Genomic DNA, 17,167 nt, shown 5'->3' with positions numbered 1-17,167 from the left:
TAGAATAGTGTATACTGACTTGTAAATTGAGGAAAATGGTGTTCTCTCAAAGGTGGTGGTGGTCTTTGTTCTAGTAAACCATACTTAAAGTTATGGATGTTGGTATCTTGTCAGTGGTTGTTTTGTTACATTGGTCTTGTCCTGAACAAGTGAAGGGGCAGAAACAATCAACATAAAGGGATAGTTTATGTATGCCTGCCTGCCATGCTTCTACATATTTTTTTTTCAAAATTGCTGAGAAATACTTAAATCCAAATTATATTGCCACAATATCACTACGTTTTTGGAAGATAACAATGTTTGTCTACCCGTTCGAACACAAAATCAATTAGGATTGCAGTAAAAACCTGGAAAACTACCCCTTTAAGTGGGTGCACTCATTTTCCACAGTGACAATGTCAATTTGACCGACCTGTGTTAGGGGAGTGGACATAGGCAGCAAGACCTTGAATGGAGGAAAGTGCTTCTTCCTCCTCAACGTGCAGGGCTGTGGGTACAGGAGCCATGACTTTTTCTTTGCTTTGACTTTGCTTTGACTTGACTTGGATGTGGCATTGGTAGGAGCAGCTGTGTTCGGGCTGGAAGAGGTTTTCCCAACATTATCTTCCTCCACTATGAGACACAGAGAAAAAAAAGATGGGGCATGTAAAACCCATTTAGCCTTCAAATTTAAAAAGGCACAATCTAACTTTTGCAATAAGACGAAGACAAACCCATTCGTGTCATATCTACGATTTCCCCATCTGATAAATATGAGATTGCGAGGCCCATTCGAACACGCCATCGGACAGACAGCTTATCTCGTGCTTATCCCCAAAACGCAACACCTTTGATTCAGATGATTTTTCAGGAAAACTTGTAATTGTTTAAATTGGTGATGATTTAAACAAGAGTATTTTTCACAAGTTACATGTTTATTTTGAAAAATTAAAATGTGGTATAGCATGTATTGCTTTGGAATTGCCACAAATTTGCATCTCTAGTGCCTCAGATGAATGGTAAATAAATACAGTTTTCAGCTCTTGCTCACCCTGCACGATGTCAATCTTGATCACGGACCATATTTGTAAACTAGATCACAGAAGCAACGTAACATTTGGCAAAAGCTAAGATGTATGAATACTTTCCGAATGCACTGAAATACTTAATCGTTAAGTGAATAGTAATAGATTGGAAGTGCGCACCCGTTTTCCCTGTCGTGGTAAAAAAAAAAAGTTAGTGACAGTTATGAAAAACCCATAGAAAGTTCAATACTTACATGAACAATAGTCTCTTTGCCTATTCTCGTTCCTTGTCTCGTGTTTAAAGAGCAATGATCTGTGTGTGATTTGAATGCACTGAGCTATTGACTTGATCACTGACTATAATAGCTCCTGCCATCATGGAAGCCGTTTAAGGAACCAAAAACAATATGGAGTCAAGCATTTTTCTTTAGAATACAATGCACTACTGAACTGGTCTACTTTTTGCTTCCATCTGGAAAATGGTTTCAGTTAAAAAGATTCTTAAAGTTAAACCCACTTCTGAAGAACTTTCAATCACTCCTCAGAAACGGTATACTTTCACTTTCCACTAGGTGTTGACAGACAAGATAAATCCGTCTACACTTCTCTTGTCAACATCATTTTAAAACTCCGACTTGAGTAAATGGGAATATTTTAGCATGCCATTCATGGTCCAAATGTTTTACAGCCTCTGTTGAGCTGTAATGAAACGTACCCTGAATAACAAGTTTGATTCACAGAAATAAAATGTAAACAGACCTAAATTCATGCGTAGATTTGAACAATTCATGCATTTACAAGATGTGCGCCTGAGGACTGAGACGACAAAAAAAAATGTTTTTGTTCAGAAACAAATGACTTTTATTGTGTTGTGAACTAAGGCACAGCGCGGTGGACAGGAATATTCTGCAGGCAAAAATCAGACTCAGTCTTCTGAACAGAAGTGTGACATGTTATAAAACATTGCTATAGACTTTACTGGCTCCTTCTCTGGCGGAGGACTGTTTGGATGTCCGTTCAGGAGAAGGAAGAGGCCATGGGGGGTTGGAAGTGTGTTGTGGAAACATTACTCTTTGAGTGCCATGTGCAGACACAAGTCAATGACGCGGTTGCTATAGCCATACTCATTGTCGTACCTATGGGAGAGGGAGCAAGAGGAAGGAGTCTTTTTAATGTATATAAATACTCAAAATTATAGTATTGATTGTGTGTGTGTTGGGGGGGGGGGTGTAGGTCTAGATAGATAAATACCATGAGACCAGCTTGACAAAGTGGTCGTTGAGTGCAATGCCTGCCCCGGCGTCGAAGATTGAGGAACGTTTGTCGCCGTTGAAGTCTGTGGACACCACCTGAGGGGGGAGAGCAACAGGCTTTAGGCTCATTATGTGAAAAACTGAAGTGAACCACCAATTAACAATCACTCTACTGCTCCCTAGTGTTTGAACTCAGGTATTGTATCATATGACCTTGAGGCTCAGTGCATGCATGAGTGTAAGGAAAGCTTGGGCCCTGTTGATCTACTCTTAAAACGCATCCTTCCTTATTTCCTTCTTTGTAGTCATCACTGACATGAGAGCAACACAGAACCTTTACTCACAGCTACCAAATCATGCTAGATCAGATTTCTGAAAGTATGGAAGGAATGATGCATTTTATAGTATTCAAGCAGGGTCTTGGAATGGGAAAATATTTACTTGGTCCTCCGTGTATCCCAGAATTCCCTTCATGGGTCCTTTGGAGGCCTCCTTGATGACTCTCTTGATCTCTTCATAAGGGGCCTGAGGCAGACAGGAGAAAACATTAAAATGTAGAACAATGTATCCAAATGGAGACAAATGCCTGTTGCATGTTATGTTGACAGTAAGGAAATGTGCAAAAACAAGGGTAGCTTGTCGGTGGGTTGGAAGCATGGGCAAGAGGAATTAGGTATTCAGAGTTGCTTTACTTGTGTATAACATTAATTTCAATAAAACACATCAAAAAGAGCAGAGATCGGTGAATGGGAGACTTACGGCCTTCTCAAGACGGACAGTCAGGTCAACCACGGACACATTGGGAGTGGGGACACGGAAGGCCATGCCGGTCAGCTTGCTGTGGGTCATGAAGTTCAGTTAAATCTACATTCTGGGATTGAATTTAAAAAGTAATGACAGCCCTGGTTTTGATATAGAGCCAAGGGATGGGGCTAGGGAAATGTAAAAGCTTTGCAATATTCAGATGCACCCTTAGTGAAGAGCACGATACAAATCCCATCCATTATCACCATGGTCGTAAAACCTCCATTACGAAACCAGTGGCCCCGGATTGGTTCATACCCATTCAGCTCGGGGATAACCTTGCTCACGGCCTTGGCGGCGCCGGTGGATGCGGGGATAATGTTCTGGCTGGCACCACGTCCATCTCTCCACAGCTTACCGGAGGGCCCGTCAACAGTCTTCTGTGTGGCTGTGACGGCGTGAACTGTGCTCTGTGGGAAGAAACAAGTGATATGGATGTTAGTCTATGCGAGGTGTTGTTCATTACGTACCAAACAGGAAGTTACTATCTGAACGAATAAGAAAACATCATTTAAAAAAATGTTCCAATGTGTACCCTAAGGAACACAACCCAGGGCTTGTGCAGAGCAGCAACGTGAATGTTGTAAGCATTAGCATGTACATTGACGTCTCCACCAGTGTCGACTCACTTTTTACCGCCACAGCCCAGTCCCTGTGGTAATTGTGCTGTTTGAATCCATTCTTACCATAAGACCCTCAATGATGCCGAAGTTGTCGTTGATAACCTTGGCGATGGGAGCCAGGCAGTTAGTTGTGCAGGAGGCGTTGCTGTGAGGACATGACATCAATATCAATAAGAAATCAACATGCGCCCACTCGGAAAAGACGCGACGCCACTTCAACGTCCACTGTTACGCCGACTACAAGATCAGCATATCTACATCAAGCCAACTCCTCCACCCGCCTTTGAACCACATTAAATCCTGCCTCTCTGAAACAAACCTGGACGCAACACAACTTTCCCTTTCCGCTGGTGCGTTCTTCCAGTCCAAACTCCAGAGTTTTGGCGACAGGGTCTTTTCTACAGCTACACTCAGAGTCTAGAACTTCTCTCCACCGGTCCTCCTAGTCCTGTCTAAACCTTCCCATAACTCCCACTCCACCTCAGTTCTTTCAAATGGTCTTGTTTGTTTCGTCTTGCCGTTTCCTTTATTGCCTTTTAGAAAAGCTGCATATAAGAACCATTCTTAATAATATGACAGCGCCACAAACGTTTAGTAATTAAGCATTGTGCCATACAGCCATAAAGTAATAATTTAAAGAGCTGCAACCTGTATTAAAACCCAATAGTTAACAAATCAGACTGGATTTCTTACCTCAAGAGGAGACATGCGGCTGCCATATAATGTCAATACAAAGTCTATGGGAATCCCTATGACGTAAACTACGCGTGGAATGCGAGAACACACAATTTGACAAAATGGTGGAAAACAGTTCTGTTCCAAAAATCTGTCAAACACCCTCTCTAGCAATATTGTCCCGATGTTTTCAGGCCACTTTTGTACTCGCATTCTCAGTAAGACAGAAGGAGGGTTTATGACCTGCTGGAACAGAGTGAGTGTGTGTTTGAGTGATTGTTTGTACAAGTAACATGTCAGTGACTATGTGGCAGGACTGTTTGTACGTGTCACACGGCTCCTTTAAAAGAATGTTATGGTGGAGGGGAGTGGCTTACCTGACAACCTTCAGGGAGTTATCATAATGATGGTGGTTGACTCCCATCACGAACATGGGGGCATCGGCGCTGGGGGCGGAGATGATGACCCTCTTGGCACCTCCCTGCAGGTGAGCCTATGGTGGGGTGAGAGGGCAAAGGGTACGTTTGTGTAACAACAAATACACAACATCAAGGCTGCCTTGCTTGGTTCAGTCACATACAGCCGATGATATGCAAAAAAAAATTGGCAGTCTGGAGGCGATTAAAACAATTTACAACATGAAAATATATACAGCACTGTGCTTACTCACTGCTCACCCACAATATTATAGCCATGAAGTATTAAAACATTTCTTTTCACAGAATTCAAGTATAGACCGTTGTCAATGTGACCTACTTCCTACTGCTCGTGAAGAGCGGTACTTACAGAGGCCTTGTCGATGGTGGTGAACACACCAGTAGACTCAACAACGTAGTCAGCGCCAGCGTCACCCCACTTGATCTGGGAAGGGTCCCTCCTGAAGATGGCAAAGAGATGGAAGTTAGGATTATACCACAAAACCAGGGTTAGAATTACAGGGGTCCTATATACTCCCACAGCAATGCAGGGATGGGTTCACCTGTATAAGGAGTTGGTCCCCCTTTACTGCTATAACAGCCTCCGCTCTTCTGGGAAGGCTTTCCACTAGATGTTGGGACATTACTGCGGGGACTTGCTTCCATTCAGCCACAAAAGCATTAGCGAGGTCAGGCACTGATGTAGTGCGATTAGGCCTGGCTCGTAGTTGGCATTCCAATTCATCCCAAAGGTGTTCGATGGGGTCGAGGTCAGGGCTCTGTGCAGGCCAGTCAAGTTATTCCACACCGATCTCGACAAGCATTTCTGTATGAGCCTCGCTTTGTGCACGGGGGCATTGTCATGCTGAAACAGGAACTTCCCCAAACAGTTGCCTCAAAGTTGGAAGCACAGAATTGTCTAGAACGTCATTGTATGCTGTAGCGTTAAGATTTCCCTTTACTGGAACTAAGGGGCCTAGCCCGAACCATGAAAAACAGCCCCAGACCATTATTCCTCCTCCAAACTCTACAGTTGGCACTATGCATTTGGGCAAGTAGCATTCTCCTGGCAACAGCCAAACCCAGATTCGTCTGTCGGAATGCCAGATGTAGAAGTGTGATTCATTACTCCAGAGAACGCGTTTTCACTGCTCCAGATTTCAATGTCGGCAAGCTTTACACCACTCCGGCTGACGCTTGGCATTGCGCATGGTGATCTTAGGTGTGGGTGGCTGCTCGGCAATGGAAACCCATTTCATGAAGCTCCCAACGAACAGTTCTTGTGCTGATGTTGCCTCCAGAGGCAGTTTGGAACTCTGTAGTAAGTGTTGCAACCGAGGACAGATGATTTTTACGAGCTTCAGCACTCGGCGGTCCCGTTCTGTGAGCTTGTGTGGCCTACCACATCGCGGCTGAGCCGTTGTTGCTCCTAGACTTTTCCACTTCGTAATAACAGCACTTACAGTTGACCGGGGCAGCTCTAGCACAGCAGAAACGTTATGAACTGACTTGTTGGAAAGGTGGCATCCTAGTACAGTGCCAGATCGAAAGTCACTGAGCTCTTCAGTAAGGCCATTCTACTGCCACTGTTTGTCTATAGAGATTTTTTTTTTAATGCACCTGTCAGCAATGAGCGTGGCTGAAATGGCAGAATCCACTAATTTGAAGGGGTATCCACATACCTTGTATACATGGTCTAGCCTACTGCTAAGGCATTCCCAAGAGTCAATGTGAATGTTTAAGATAGCCAAATACTCATATTGCCAGAAGTAGTATATAACCCATCAATTTCATTCTGCACAAAACAGTGTCTCAGAAACGTTGTCATTTCAAACCATGCACAAAATAAGCCAATGAATGCAGCTGGAGCATTAGTAAATAAAAGGAAAAACACCTACTCATGGAAAACTGTGATGTGCAGGTTGCCAATGATCAGCTTGCCATTCTCTTGTCTCACTTCACTGTGCTTCCATACACCGTGAGTGGAGTCATACTTGAACATGTAGACCTATGGAACAACAACCTTTAGGGAAGTGTTGAATATGAGAACAGTAAACCTGTGCACCTGAGATTTTTCTGGAGTTTAACCAAAAAAAAAAAAAAAAAAAGACCCACTCAAGGTCTGACTTTGGTAAAATATGTTTACATCTCTCCCTCAATTTCAGTAACCTATATTTTGGTATATTAAGCAGTAGGCTGTATAAAGTTCACCATGTAGTCCAGGTCAATGAAGGGGTCGTTGATTGCGACGACATTGACCTCACCGCTCTTGGCAGCGGCACGGGTCACCAGGCGCCCGATACGCCCAAATCTGAGAAGAGAAAAATCAGTCTTAATTCATATATAAGCAAATCCATATCACACACTATACCAGCAGGTGGCAGTAGCCATGTGACACAGGTAGACACACCCGCACCTAAAAAAATGAGTCCTGCACACAAGGGTCAACATATGGCTTAGCAAAGGAGTCAAAGTTCATCAGAAAGGAGTTAACAAGCATCAGAAAGAATTTCCTTTAACAAGTCATTTAATTCTGGTCAACAAAGTTACATCATACTATACATCACAAACCGTTTTGGAACTGCGAACAGTCAGCATGATCTTTTAGTCAGTCATTAGACATAATTTAGTTTCCATACTTAGGAGGAGTGAAATATCAATCTCCAGGTCGCAGCGTTTCGTCTTTCAAGTGGGCACAGTAAAACTGTTAGGTTGATTTTGGGAAAGGGTCTATCATAACAAACTCTAATCTTCCTGCAGTTTAGCGACAGCTGACTATTGGTCAAATAAAAGGTTAGAGGAATAGGATCGGTGTAAGAGTTCCTCCAAACGGTCTCGCTGTGACCTCTGAACTTCAGCTGAAAAGGTTAGCGGGATATTATTAGATGGGTAGAATAAAGGAATGTGACAGCTGAAGAGAGGAAATATACAAGAGTGCTGCAAAGAGGCGTTGTGACAACCAAACCATAAATAAGAAGAGGATGGTAAGTGGCCAGACCAGGGAGGTGTTGAAACACACCATAGCAACAACAATAAAAAAAGCGCAACGAAAAATGAAAATAAGCATTTAATGGACAAGTTCAGGTAGTCCCTTCTCATTTCAGCCTGTATGCTTCTGTTTGGTTCCTAGTGAAAGCTGTACAACCCAGGCTTGTTAATTTAAGAGCAAGCGCCTATGGCAGGGACCATCAACTAGACTCAGCCGCAGGCTTATTTTTTCTTGAGCGGGTGGTCAGGGGCCCGGAAGATAATTACAAATAACTGCAAGAAGCCCAAACGGATATAATATTGAAGTAAAACTTGCTTACATTTGTATACGATCACATACTGTATATCTCTCTATTACGCGTGGGAATACTTTGGAACAGATTTCCTAAAGTAAAATCACTTGGAGCTGATTTTCTGGTGTTTTTACAGTCTTTTTATGTCCAACAACAAAGATGCATACGTTCATATATATTTTTTGAAGACTTGGAGCGACACACAAAAAAAGTCACCCGCAGGCCGGCCGCCAGTTGGGGAACCCTGGACTACTACAGAAGTACAATGCAGTCCAGGGTCTATCCTGTGACCCGATCCTGTCAACAGAGAGTTCCTATGTTCTCTTTAAGACAATACAATTTCAAATACTCTAAATTTGCCCAGTGACAGAAGCAGACACACCCCCAACTAAAACAAAAAAATAAAATTTAAAAAGGCTTATGAACTTGAGAGCAAGCACCTATGGAATGTACAGTACAGAAGTGCAATGCCGCCCAGGGTCTTACCTTGTCACTTGATCCTGTCAGCAGCCGGTTAAGTTTTAAAATCTATAATTTAAAAGATAAAATATGCAACTTACCCATTGATTCCAATCTTCACCATTCTGCCTGATCTGGTCTAGTTCGCTGAAGGTAAAACAAAAAGAATAGGTCATTAACGTGTGTTACAAAGCCCAGCACAGTATGAACATGAGGCAAAATTTGAATAAGCAACTAAAATCATCTATGTACAACAATACATTAAGCATCACTGATTAACCGCCACTATAGAAAGAATCTAGCAGTGTTAGATACAAATCTATTTTGTGGCATCTATAGAATCCCAAGAATTGCACAATGCATACCTGACATTAGAATCATTTCAAAGAGCCCAAAATTGTTGCTCATCTAAAATACTCAACTATTCATGCCACGTAGGCTAATTTATTCTCTCTCATCTACACACATTGTAGCGTGCATCTATACACATTTTAGTCATACAAGACATCTATTCAAAACGCCAGGTTGGACTCAACCTGCCGAAGTGTAAATTGCCACAAAAAAAAACAACGCATAATTCTACTATTAAATGTCAAGTTGGCTATGAAGCCATAAAGAGGTTAATAACGTTGAAAAGTACCGTTTGTGAGTTGCTCTGTCCACAATGTCGGCAAGGTGCGCTCGCAATTTATGTTCCTATATGGTCCATGGACACGCCCCCACGTGAACACAAAGTCATGTGCACACGCCCCTTCAGAATGTCAAGCCACAGATGGATGGGGAGCCAAGGTCGTTGTCGCAATCGACACGAACATAAATTACAGAACAGGAAATTCATTTGAATAACACCCACCACTATTGATGTGATCATCTTGGCTACATTGCGTGTGGAATTAACTGGATGCATCTTGGCCAAAAAAAATTGAAGATTTGTAATTTGGATTGATTTGATAGTTTGATAATAATTGTATTAACCAGCTGTTTAACATGATCTTTATTTAAAGGCTATAATCTTTGGGAAAACATTTGAATAATATTTTTTTCCCAGGGCATTGGGTCTGCTTGGCTGCAAGACAGTATGTTGCAATGAAAAACAGTCGAAAGAACATGGGATGAAACCCAATGCTTCTTCGAGTGATAACAGTGGGTCCATCAATTGGCCTTTTCCCAAGGTAAGACCACAGCTGCCCTTGGACTTGTCTAAAGTCAAGCCGGCTCATATTCAGAGTATGACACTTTGAGCAGTGCTTGACTTGGACAGGAACTCACCGGAGCTGACTACCACCACCTCAAATGTTCTCCTGCTTGAGTTCCTGTTCCTCCTATAGAATATGATCTCAAAAGTATTGTGGAGCTCCTGCACCTAAATAAACAGTACCAGAACCCAAAATGAGTACCGGGAACCTATTTCAGTCCAAGTCAACACTGACTTTGAGACATGATGGGGCATGTGATGTTCTGGTACCCATGGCTACGTGATATCCTGCATGTGCTGTAGGATGCCTGATTCCACAAGATACATTTAAACGTTATGCTATATTCCGAGAATTTGGATGTAAAGGCAACTAAAGTGTAGATACTGAATGTTATAGGTTCTTTATTACTTATCATGAACCGAAGCATCAATGTTCTCTGGACCAAAATAAACCCGGAGAGAGAGTGAGAGAGAGAGTGAGAGAGTGTGTGAGTGAGAGAGAGAGAGAGAGAGGACAGGGTGTGTGAGTCCATGTAAGAAAAAAAAACAAAAGTCACTGGAGGTTGACATTTACAAGATCCTCTATAACCCCCTTCCCCGCCCCCAAGACAGGTGTGGATAGTGAGAGGATTTGTTAGTGCAAAACTTGAGCCCAGAAGGCTACTACTACCACGACAGTAGGCTACTATGCATGCAGAATTTTAGTCTAATTTATTGCCTACGCACAAACAAAAATGATCTACGCAATTGCCATCACACCGCACACTGCACCGTCCCATCTGAACAAGAGGAATACCTATATAGGAATGTTGTTCAACATTCAACACCATAGTACCCTCCAAGCTCATCATTAAGCTTGAGGCCCTGGGTCTCAATCCCACCTTGGGCAATTGGGTCCTGGACTTCCTGACGGGCCGGCCCCTGGTGGTGAAGATAGGAAACAACATCTCCACTTCGCTGATCCTCAACACTGGGGTCCCACAAGGGTGCGTGCTCAGCCCCCTCATGTACTCCTTGTTCACCCATGACTGTGTGGCCATGCACGCCTCCAACTCAATCATCAAGTTTGCAGACGACACAACAGTAGTAGGCTTGATTAAGTTTTAATTTCCTCAGCGTACACATCACAGACAAACTTAAATGGACCACCCACACAGGCAGTGTGGTGAAGAAGGTGCAACAATGCCTCTACAACCTCAGGAGGCTGAAGAAATTTGGCTTGTCACCTAAAAACCGAACAAACATTTACAGATGCACAATTGAGAGCATCCTGTCGGGCTGTATCACCGCCTGGTATGGAAACTACACCGCCCACAACCGCAAGGCTCTCCAGAGGGTGGTGCAATCTGTACAACGCATCACCAGGGCAAACTACCTGCCCTCCAGGACACCTACAGCACCCGATGTCACAGGAAGGGCAAAAAGAAAATCAAGGACAACAACCACCCGAGCCACTGCCTGTTCACCCCTTTTACCATCCAGAAGGCGAGGGTCAGTACAGGTGCATCAAAGCTGTGACCGAGAGTCTGAAAAACAGCTTCTATCTCAAGGCCATCAGACTGTTAAACAGCCATCCCTAACACAGAGAGGTTGCTGCCTACATACAGACTTGAAATCATTGGCCACTTTAATAAATGGATCACTAGTCACTTTAATAATGCCACTTCAATGTTTACATATATTGCATTACTCATCTTATATGTATATACTGTTTACTGCATCCTGCCTATGCTGCTCTGTCATTGCTCATCCATATATTTATATGTATGTATTCTTATTTCATTCCTTTACTTAGATTTGTGTGTATTAGGTAGTTGTTGTGGAATTGTTAGATTACATGTTAGATATTGCTGCACTGTCAGAACTAGAAGCACAAGCATTTTGCTACACTCGCAATAACATCTGCTAATCATGTGTACGTGACCAATATATATATATATTTTTTAAGGTGGTGAAAGCGAGAGGCAGGCTGTGGGATCGAGGATAGCAGGCGTCACTTGAATGGTGAGTCTCTTGAGACTGTGCCTCGTTCCCTTGTTCCTCCAACGCTTCCTCCTGTTCTACTGTCCGTTAGGAATACATGTTTAGAATGCCCCTGCTGGTGATCTCTGACACTCTCTTCATCTCTTTCTCAAGCTCCCCCAAACTTTAGCCTTGCCGCGGAAGATAGCAGAGCCATAAAATGGGGCAGGGTGAGCTCCTTACTGTGCCCAGGCTGCAAGGCTCCTAGATAGAACAATAATATTACTAATACATCTAACTGATACAGTGATTTTTATCACATAAAGTATCTAAAACCCACTTAAAAATCGACACAAAAAGGAAATGCAAATGTACTGTAGCATACAAAAACAGATATAAGAGATCAGGAAGGGAGTTGAGGCAGTTTGTCTTTGGGAGCATCTTAAGCCCGATGAGCAGAGGGAGGGAGCATCTCAGCCCCCTGTGACTGTCTGTAACTTTGAGTGACCTGAGTGACCAGGCCTCCCATTGGTCAATCCCTTTACAGCCTGCCCAGAAAATCCACTCACCTCTCCCACTAGCCACGGTTTCCCAGCAGCAGGTCTCCTGGCATACTATCCCCTGAGCTGCTCTCATAAAGTTGAGTGCGCATTCAAATGTATGTTTGGCATTGTTGTTCCGATCCTTGGCATTGGGTTGTGTTTGCACTGCCGCCTGTATACAGTTCGTTGTTATCTTAAAGGGTTGTTGTTCTGCTGGGCGATTGTTAGTGTTTTTTATCATTCCATTCCAGCTGTACTTCCGTTTTATATTCATTATTTATGTTGTATTCGTTACATTCATGCATGTATTCCTACTTCTGAGTCAGGAGGATGTTTTTTTTTATTACAGTCTTATCATCCAGCAGAGGAATCTACGGTGGATCCAGAGTTGCTGCTGGAGGTTGGCCCAGGGCCAGGTAAAGATCCTGGGGCCAGGGCCGGCTGTGCTCCTCTCCCTGAGGGCTTTGGCACCACTGCTGATGCAGGGAAAGACGCCACAGTAGGAATCTGCCTGGCCGCAGCGGTGGCCACCATGGGCCTGCCATGGTTTCGGTCCAAGTCGTAACATGACTCAATTAAAGCCTGAGGCAAATGTTTACATAGTGATTTGGATAGGAGCAATTTGGCTGAAGTCCTTCTGACATGTACAGCAACGCCTTCCAACTCTATTCCCGTAGGGTCAGATGTTGGCTCTCGCTCCAGCACCACTCTTCATGCCGTAACTCATGACACTTCCGTTCAATATACATTTACAACTGAGTTATTTAGCAGATGCTCTTATGCAGAGCGGCTTACAGTCCCCAAATTCCACTTTTCAAGGGAAAACAGCCACATATCTTAATCATTACAAGTAGACGCTTCTTCGATAAAACCCACTTTTCCGTTTTACGATACATGCCATCTTTAGGATGATATTTAAGATCAGCGTGTCTTGACTCGGCTGAACTTGGGAGAGTTTGGGGTGTGACATTTGATAAATTGATGAAGTGACAATATGAAATTGGCTGCATAATCAGAGTCCCTGCAGATATTGTCACTGAATGGAGATTAATTGAAATGACTGGACACACAGTAGCTTGTTCATCTTTCACCCTACGTTTCAAACCCTTAAGACGAGTAGAGGTGATCTGTCTCTGTGTAGATCGTCTTGGTCTATATGCTACAGATGTCTGAGCATGCAAGAAAAGTGAGTTGACGTGAAATTAGGCTTCTCCTCTAAATTGAGACATCTTCTTTCAGAGCACAGACGTCACATAGGGCCCAGGCGAAGGAAAGGTCAAGCCTAAAGGTCAGCCCGGGGAAGGCCTATATCTTTCTCTTCTTATAGTGTAAATATGTGTGACATTTTGGCAAGGAGGTACCGAGATGCCGGCTGTGGGACCGAGGATAGACGAGGTGACAGTGTATTTTCCCATGGTCTGTTCTGCTAAGTTTGCTTTCCTAATTCCAGAGTAACTCTGTTTGATGTCAATCAGTTATATACTCCAAAAATAGAAAAGGACATTTCCTGATGAAAATGTGTGCGCTTGCTCATCTATAGTGAGTATTGGCTACAAGTTATAGCCAATAGGAAGGGGGATTGTTGGGTTGTTTTGGGGTGGGTGTCACACATAGTAAAGGCAGGGTGGTGAACGTGGGAAGAGAGAGTTCATTGACCTGGAGTAGTTTGCTTGCGAGGGAAAAGGATGCTCAGTTCAGAGTTGAGGAGTTTTTCATGTACTTTCAGTGTAACCAACCCCGGGGTAGCTTTGATTTCAGGGAATACATGGTTGAAACGTACCTCTCTGCAATTCCGTTCTGTCTCGAGAAGACGTTACAGTGTCATGGAGCTTTTATGCTCATTTAAAACGGTTACAGTAAATGGTATCAAAAAGCTTTTACGATCAATTTAAGATGACTCTACATTTCAACGTAGGTTTGGTGTTTGTAGCGTAAACGGTTCAAGAGCAGTGGGGAATCCAAAAAGTACTATAGCCTATGGAGCTTCATGCAAATGTGAAATAGTTATAGGTAAAAAAAATATATAAATATGCTTTAAAGATGGTTTGGTCTTTTGTGGCTTAAATGCTTGAAGACTAGTTCTGGGCGGCAGGTATCCTGGCAGGTAGGAGCATTGGGCCAGTAACCAAAAGGCTGCTGGATCGAATCCCTGAGTCGACAAGGTAAAAACGGTCCTTCTGCCCCTGAACAAGGCAGTTCAACCCCAACAACAACGGCGCCCGGATGACGTGGATGTTAAGGCAGCTCCCTGCAGCTCTCTGATTCAGAGGGGTTGGGTTAAATGTGGAAGCCACGTTTCAGTTGAACGCATTCTGTTATACAACTGACTACAGTGCCTTGCGAAAGCATTCGGCCCCCTTGAACTTTGCGACCTTTTGCCACATTTCAGGCTTCAAACATAAAGATATAAAACTGTATTTTTTTGTGAAGAATCAACAACAAGTGGGACACAATCATGAAGTGGAACGACATTTATTGGATATTTGAAACTTTTTTAACAAATCAATAACTAAAACATTGGGCGTGCAAAATTATTCAGCCCCCTTAAGTTGGAATGTGGAATGGAATGTGCGATGATATGAATCAGACTTTGTGAACAGCATCTTATTGGCTCCTGGGTAGAAGACTGCCATGATGTAATGTGTGGAGGTGTCACCATTCCCCCTCCCATTATAATTGATTTGATACCTGGTGGTGAGTTATGCAGTCTTACCATTAAAATGTGCAGTCAAATACATACGGCATATTGTGTCAGCTTCTTTAACCACAAGACCTTCAACCCAGTATTTCCCCAAATTTGTTTTGCTAATGTTATAATATTTCCAGAATAACTTGTTTGATACAAACCATTTTTATACTAAATAGACGACACATGATACTAAGGTTAAAATTCAGGAAAGTTGTTGAAAAGTTTTATCACTTAACACGTTCGAGGCTAAAACACTTGTTTATGCCTCGTGTTTATGTCTTCAGGTTGCCCTTGTGTCCCTTCTTTTGTCCTCCGGGAGCCAGCTGTCCTGCGTTTAGTTGTGATTACAGGAACTGTTTCAGGAGGCGGGCATCCTGACAACATGGCCAGTCCATCAGAGCTTGTGTTGAACGGGGGTGGTGCTGACGCTGCAGATGTTTTCCTCAAGGACACTGGTGTGCCGGTCTTCCCAGCTGATCCTCATGATGTTGGAGGCCATCTTTGGTGCGGAGACTCCAGGGCTTTAAGATTCCTGCTGTATGTGGTCCGTATCGTAGGGTAGGGAGCACTAGTGGTTTGTAGACCAGGATTCTGGTTCTGGCTTGGAATGTAGTGATCCTCGGAGACTCTTTTTCTCCGAAGGCTCCAGTGGCACAGCTTAGGTTGGCGGTGGTGTATTTCTGCGTCAATGTCAGCTTTTGGAGGAGAGAAGGCTGCCATGTTAGGGAACGTGGATTGAGCAGCAGACACTGAGGAAGTCTGCAGACACCACCTGAAGGATGAGTGAGTTTGTATCTTTACTCCTCCCTTGTGTCAGAGCTTAGACATGGCAGTGTGTATTTGAGGCCCAGGACATGAGTAGGAAAAACTTGGGCCCTTTCCGATGCGCTTTCAAAACGTATCCCTACTTCCTCCCTTTCTTGAAGAATTCTCTTATCTGACATGTGAAAGCAATGCAGAGGAAAGCTTACACACACACACCCCAATCCAGTTGTCATAGTGATTTCAAGAAACTAATGAGCGGTACATTTCCCTGCACCTACCCGCCTGTCCAACATCACTACTCTAGACGGCTCTGACTTAGAATACGTGGACAACTACAAATACTTAGGTGTCTGTTTAGACTGTAAACTCTCCTTCCAGACCCATATCAAACATCTCCAATCCAAAGTTAAATCTAGAATTGGCTTCCTATTTCGCAACAAAGCATCCTTCACTCATGCTGCCAAACATACCCTTGTAAAACTGACCATCCTACCAATCCTCGACTTCGGCGATGTCATTTACAAAATAGCCTCCAATACCCTACTCAACAAATTGGATGCAGTCTATCACAGTGCCATCCATTTTGTCACCAAAGCCCCATATACTACCCACCATTGCGACCTGTACGCTCTCGTTGGCTGGCCCTCGCTTCATACTCGTCGCCAAACCCACTGGCTCCATGTCATCTACAAGACCCTGCAAGGCAACGTCCCCCTTATCTCAGCTCGCTGGTCACCATAGCATCTCCCACCTGTAGCACACGCTCCAGCAGGTATATCTCTCTAGTCACCCCCAAAACCAATTCTTTCTTTGGCCGCCTCTCCTTCCAGTTCTCTGCTGCCAATGACTGGAACGAACTACAAAAATCTCTGAAACTGGAAACACTTATCTCGCTCACTAGCTTTAAGCACCAACTGTCAGAACATCTTACAGATTACTGCACCTGTACATAGCCCACCTATAATTTAGCCCAAACAACCTCTTTCCCAACTGTATTTAATTTATTTATTTATTTTGCTCCTTTGCACCCCATTATTTTTATTTCTACTTTGCACATTCCATTGCAAAACTACCATTCCAGTGTTTTACTTGCTATATTGTATTTACTTTGCCACCATGGCCTTTTTTGCCTTTACCTCCCTTCTCACCTAATTTGCTCACATTGTATATAGACTTGTTTATACTGTATTATTGACTGTGTGTTTGTTTTACTCCATGTGTAACTGTTGTGTATCTGTCGAACTGCTTGGCTTTATCTTGGCCAGGTCGCAATTGTAAATGAGAACTTGCTCTCAACTTGCCTACCTGGTTAAATAAAGGTGAAATAAATAAAACATTTCCCAAAATCACCAGGTTTTCAACTGCGTGCGTCACACTGGCTTTTATCCTCAAGTCCATTTGGTGGAACCACAACTGGTGGAGAAGTCTCTTTATGCAGATTTTAGAATATTTGCAGGAAAATCTTTAATTTGATGGAAACCTAGCTATAGAGAAGCATT

At 43.3% G+C, this 17,167-nt stretch overlaps 1 protein-coding gene across 1 annotated transcript; it reads right to left on the bottom strand.

Annotated features, from left to right (window-relative positions):
* Positions 1–1,839: 1,839 nt before the first annotated feature.
* Positions 1,840–9,250, bottom strand: LOC118399276 (glyceraldehyde-3-phosphate dehydrogenase-like). Its single transcript, XM_035795223.2, has 12 exons — positions 9,156–9,250; positions 8,617–8,662; positions 6,987–7,086; positions 6,674–6,783; positions 5,146–5,236; positions 4,737–4,852; positions 3,748–3,829; positions 3,320–3,471; positions 3,017–3,095; positions 2,699–2,782; positions 2,256–2,353; positions 1,840–2,140 (listed from the first exon to the last, which is right to left on the bottom strand). Exons 2-12 carry the CDS (start codon positions 8,637–8,639, stop codon positions 2,071–2,073), a joined length of 1,005 nt encoding a protein of 334 aa, XP_035651116.1. The 5' UTR covers positions 8,640–8,662; positions 9,156–9,250; the 3' UTR covers positions 1,840–2,070.
* Between the last annotated feature and the right edge of the window lie 7,917 nt (positions 9,251–17,167).

This window comes from Oncorhynchus keta, chromosome 20 (assembly GCF_023373465.1).
Source record: "Oncorhynchus keta strain PuntledgeMale-10-30-2019 chromosome 20, Oket_V2, whole genome shotgun sequence".
In the NCBI taxonomy this organism is placed as follows: Eukaryota; Metazoa; Chordata; class Actinopteri; order Salmoniformes; family Salmonidae; genus Oncorhynchus; species Oncorhynchus keta.
Note: the sequence above shows the minus strand (reverse complement) of the source record. Positions and strands in the feature narration are given on the sequence as shown.

What these genes read in the sequence shown, in the direction of transcription:
- LOC118399276 (XM_035795223.2), bottom strand. Translation starts at nt 8,639, where the DNA reads ATGGTGAAGATTGGAATCAATGG. An exon ending in GTGAAGATTGGAATCAATGG is followed by an intron (nt 7,087 to 8,616) that starts GTAAGTTGCATA and finishes TTCTCTTCTCAG; the next exon opens with ATTTGGGCGTATCGGGCGCC. An exon ending in TTTGTCAAGCTGGTCTCATG is followed by an intron (nt 2,141 to 2,255) that starts GTATTTATCTAT and finishes CCTCTCCCATAG; the next exon opens with GTACGACAATGAGTATGGCT.